Below are 4,350 nucleotides of genomic sequence, written 5' to 3'. Positions count from 1 at the left end.
TGTTCGCTGTGAGCCAGTCATCCGCAGGAGAATGAGGTGCTATTGTCTTAGCCGCGAGCATGCTCTACCTACGCTCCTACCGAGGAAGCCATTGCTAATTACACAAATGGTGCTTCACTTCTATTGCACTAAACAGAAGGAACGAAAATAACTATACATGGGATCCTCGCATCTGAGGCTATGGACGCTAATACCCAAATATATGTGATGAACCTGCTGCAAAAACCACACGTGCTCCTTACTGGCCCGCCGTCGTAACCGCCTGCGTTCCTTCCAATAATATTCCCCGTACACCTTATACATCTCATACGAAACAGTCAGTGTCAGTGAAGCAGACTGGCCGTTGACAGATTCACGTCTAGAGGTTGCAGATTGAGTAAGATAGCAAGCAGGGTCAGGGAAACGATTTGGATGCCTTTGGAGTCATGCTCGGCGGAGACTATTTGAGAATAAGACCCAAGCACATTCCAGAGAAGATTCAACCCTATGTAGAGACACGATGGGAAAACGAACACAAAGAGTCACGTAGAGCGCCTGCCCACTGGAAACTCATAGATCCGACAACGCATCATATCCACTGCGGTAGCAGGGCATGGATATGAAGCAGGTTCAAGCAATGGTTCCATTCTTCTCTGGCTCGAGCTTTCTTCCTGTGCGAGTTGGACAGGGTCTCTTGCAGCTTGCGCATCCCAAGGGGGATGCGTCGGTTTCCCACCAGACTGACTTCTGGTTCAAATTCATGCTGCAGAATCAGATTGTCGGACACCTCGACTGCCACGGCCGCGAGGTCGTCGAAGATTTTAAGGCATGTATAGAAGAACCGGTTCTCATCTTCCTGGTATTTCTATTATCACCACTTCTCTTCTAAGGTGTCTCACAACGAACATGGACCGTTCTTTTTAGCATTTCAAAGCCGCATACGGGTCATTTCCAGGGCCATAATTATTCCCCGGGCCAGCGCAATTTAATAATCAATCACATTGATCTCTGGAAGATTATGTCTTACAGGAGATTCAGTTGGTCTCCTCCCCTTGTATAAGATAGAGAGCGGGGGAACTGGAGTAACTTCAGTTTCTTAATTATAAATACTTAATACTACATCATTAGCTGCTCTTCTTGTCTAAATTACAGACAGCAGCATGGCTCTGTTGGAGATTAAATTTAAAGTAAAACTGGCCGCTTGTACAGACAAAATTATAAAGTACTAATCCCGGTCCAGTACAACTATATATACTCGGAGGGATGAGTGAGGTTTAGATTATATATAAGTATACAGACATACTCAGAAGACAGACTAATATAAGTCTTCCTTCACTGACACCTCCCGGGGCCCTCATATTTCGGGCTCGGACATTAGCCATTCATTAGTTAAATCACAACTTTCTTTTCCTGGACCTGACCATGTGAAATCTTGCTCATGCTCCGTTTGCTGGTAGGCGGACAAGAACATCAATTAGATATCAAATGCTGCTGCCGAACATAATTATTTATTTATGGAACAGGCCTGCCTACTATCCACAAGATAATTTATCCACTCTAGTATCACCCAGTCCACCTGCAGACCCAGGATATAATTCTATATTTCAGGCGCTCCTAAGCCGCTTCCAGCAGGCATCAATATGTATTATTTAACACGATTAGCACCGTCATTATTAATCAGTATATATGTGCGCATTCGCCCCAGAAAAAATATCAATTACTACAGTAGAGAAACTAGAATTAAAGAAACTGCATAAAATCACTAAAACCAGGTATAATATTATAATCATTATTAAATACACCCCCTCCGTCCTCCTATATAGTCCACATATCCGGCACCACTGTCATTACTGGTAGAGCAGTTCTCAAGGCAGCAGGATTTATATCTTCCAGTAAACCAGTAGAATTCCAAAGTTACTGGTGCTAATCTATAATAATATACTACATTTCAAGTACTAATTATTGAGTTTCCTGCCACTCAAAAAACTATTATTTCTATTAATACTGGTTATTTACCAGCTTCTACTTCTTATTATTAATACCTTGAAAATACTCTGACAGGGTCTCCTTGTCCCTCTCCAACACTTCAATTTCCTGTTCCAGAATTTTAACTATAGCTAAACATGCCTCGTGGTTCTCCTACGATCAGGCAGAAGAAGGATCTCGAGAACCAGAGCCAGGTACCTGTGCTAGCTGGTGGGTGCGTGGAGTCAGCGGAACAATCCGGGACTTGCAACCGTACATGAAGGCTTACTGTGGATGGGCGTCAACGGGAATACAGAGGCTGCTGGAGAGAACACATTACATACTCCAGTCCTTGGATAGATCATGAGTTAGAAGCAGTACTGCGACTCTCAGTCTTCCGGGTACTTACACGGATGCCCGCCCGTGGTTCTGACTTTAGCATTTCCCGATAAAAACAGAACTCGTAGAGAAACAACTGCGCATGTACCGTGCTAAAGAAAGAAGTAGCTGGAGAAATTTAAATGCCTGCGAGCAAGCCTGGCAAGAGGAAATAAGCACTGTTAGCTATGGCAGATGGATTCTAAGCAACATAATTAGCTAAAGCAAGTTAGAAATAACCGCCCTCTGGTTATTTTGGCCACATGACCCGGGGTCACTATGATTACCCAAGTAAGACACAGTAATAGTTAAGATCTGCGACAACCTACTTTACTGCGGATCCAAGCGCCATGGGGCATTTACTCACCCAGAACAGTCAAATATCTAAGTTAATCTTATTTACTCTGATTTATACCAAAGTTCATTTAGTCTGTAGTCTCTGAAACTAATCCACCTGGCCTGTGGTTCAAGGCTCCCTTCCCTCATTGACACTATTATACAAAGTAGCATTAACCTGTGGACCTCATACAATCCTGGGCAACAGGGCATATTGACCGGTGAGCAACATGGTTTAAGTTACAGAGAATTATTATATCAGTATAATAAAATTTACCTGGAAACAACCCCAGAGTAATAAATCTTTTATATTTAAATATTTCCTGGTCTCCCCTGCTCTTTCTTATAGCCCCGTAATGCTGGATGTCTTCCGCATGGCAGGTAATACATGTACTGTATCTAGAACTTGACATTTATGCCGGTCTCTGCATGCGCAGTTCCCCCACTTACACCATGTTTTACAATTTCACTCTTACTCCCCATGGCCAAGAGACACTACCGGGCCTGGACTCCCGGCAAGAAACAGGACTATCCATTATAGATAGCACACCATCTCCATTTAACGTGGCCGGAGAGGGCTCGGAAATATTCAATCAAGCATAAATCCAGAACAAGAGAATCTCTGCAAACCAAATACCAGCTTCTGGAGAAAGATATAAGACAGCACCACCACCTGATATACAAGATACCATCACGGCTCAGATATCGGATCCCCAGGAGACAGGGCCGTGACCAGCACAGAATATAATCTAGTCCTATCTCAATCAGCACCCCCTCCCCTTCCAAGCATCATTCAGACAACCCAACCCCTCTAAAAATACGGGTAATGAGGCCACCAGCCCCTACACGCATCGCCCGTCCGCAGGACCACGGTCAGACCGCACAGTCAACTCAGGGTCCGAAATCAACCATCCAGTCCCCAGCTAAATGTGTGCATCCTCGCAGGTTTGAGACACATTGGGTTTGTAAAGATCCGCGGGATCACTCTGGTAAGAACATGCCCCATGCGGCGGTTGAAGTAGTCCGATGTATTGACAACCTTCTTTGTTGCAGGGGATGAGAAAGATAATGGAATGCCGTCGCGGTCATTGAATGCACCCTCCAAAATCGATCTGCTGTGGCGGTTAATATACCACGTCTCCGACACGCGGCCGCAAATTAACTCTCCGCGATAATTGTTCCGAATGGTGGGGCAGCCTGCCGCGCATGGTGCCCTTCCTATTAGCTAATAGGCGAGCCAAACAACCTTTATCCGTCTGCGGCAAGGTTCCTGCAGATCGCTTATCTTCCTATTGTGAGAAAACCCCCCCCCCCCTGTAGCGCAGGGTGATATGTTGGCTGAGGAAGTTGGGACCCAATATGTCATTGTGTCTGGTCGGTACAATTTATCGAGCACAGAGGGCAGCAGAAATTGGGCGTTAGGGCGTTCTTAGTACGCGGCATGTGCCTCTACTCTTCCAAGTATTCATGCTGCAACCCATTTCTCCCCTCTACTATACCATTTACTCATCTCATGGAGTAGCATGGTTACGTCTAGAATTTGCGGGTCTGTTGATTCGTACATGTCTCCTGGGCCGGTCAAAAAGGTCGATACTACTCAATGCTCTCGAGTTGATGATGTTTATATATATCCTGTACATATATATGTGACCGTTCACATACAAGACTATTGATACGCATAACCATCAATCA

General features: G+C 44.9%; 2 protein-coding genes across 2 annotated transcripts; one reads left to right on the top strand and one right to left on the bottom strand.

Moving 5' to 3' along the window:
- Positions 1–568: 568 nt before the first annotated feature.
- BO88DRAFT_427290 (uncharacterized protein) lies at positions 569–1,141 on the bottom strand (the record flags this gene model as incomplete). The annotated part of the gene is made up of 4 exons (XM_025708994.1): positions 569–844; positions 980–1,065; positions 1,090–1,112; positions 1,134–1,141. The coding sequence occupies 4 exons, from the start codon at positions 1,139–1,141 to the stop codon at positions 569–571; spliced, it is 393 nt and encodes a 130-aa protein (XP_025560926.1).
- Positions 1,142–3,305: 2,164 nt separating this feature from the next.
- Positions 3,306–3,737, top strand: BO88DRAFT_406362 (uncharacterized protein). Its single transcript, XM_025707132.1, has one exon. It carries the CDS (start codon positions 3,485–3,487, stop codon positions 3,716–3,718), a length of 234 nt encoding a protein of 77 aa, XP_025560925.1. The 5' UTR covers positions 3,306–3,484; the 3' UTR covers positions 3,719–3,737.
- The last annotated feature ends 613 nt before the right edge of the window (positions 3,738–4,350 follow it).

The sequence above is a fragment of the Aspergillus vadensis genome, assembly GCF_003184925.1.
Source record: "Aspergillus vadensis CBS 113365 unplaced genomic scaffold BO88scaffold_18, whole genome shotgun sequence".
Lineage (NCBI taxonomy): Eukaryota > Fungi > Ascomycota > Eurotiomycetes > Eurotiales > Aspergillaceae > Aspergillus > Aspergillus vadensis.
The sequence above is the reverse complement of the archived record's forward strand: the minus strand, read 5'-3'. Positions and strand labels throughout refer to the sequence as shown.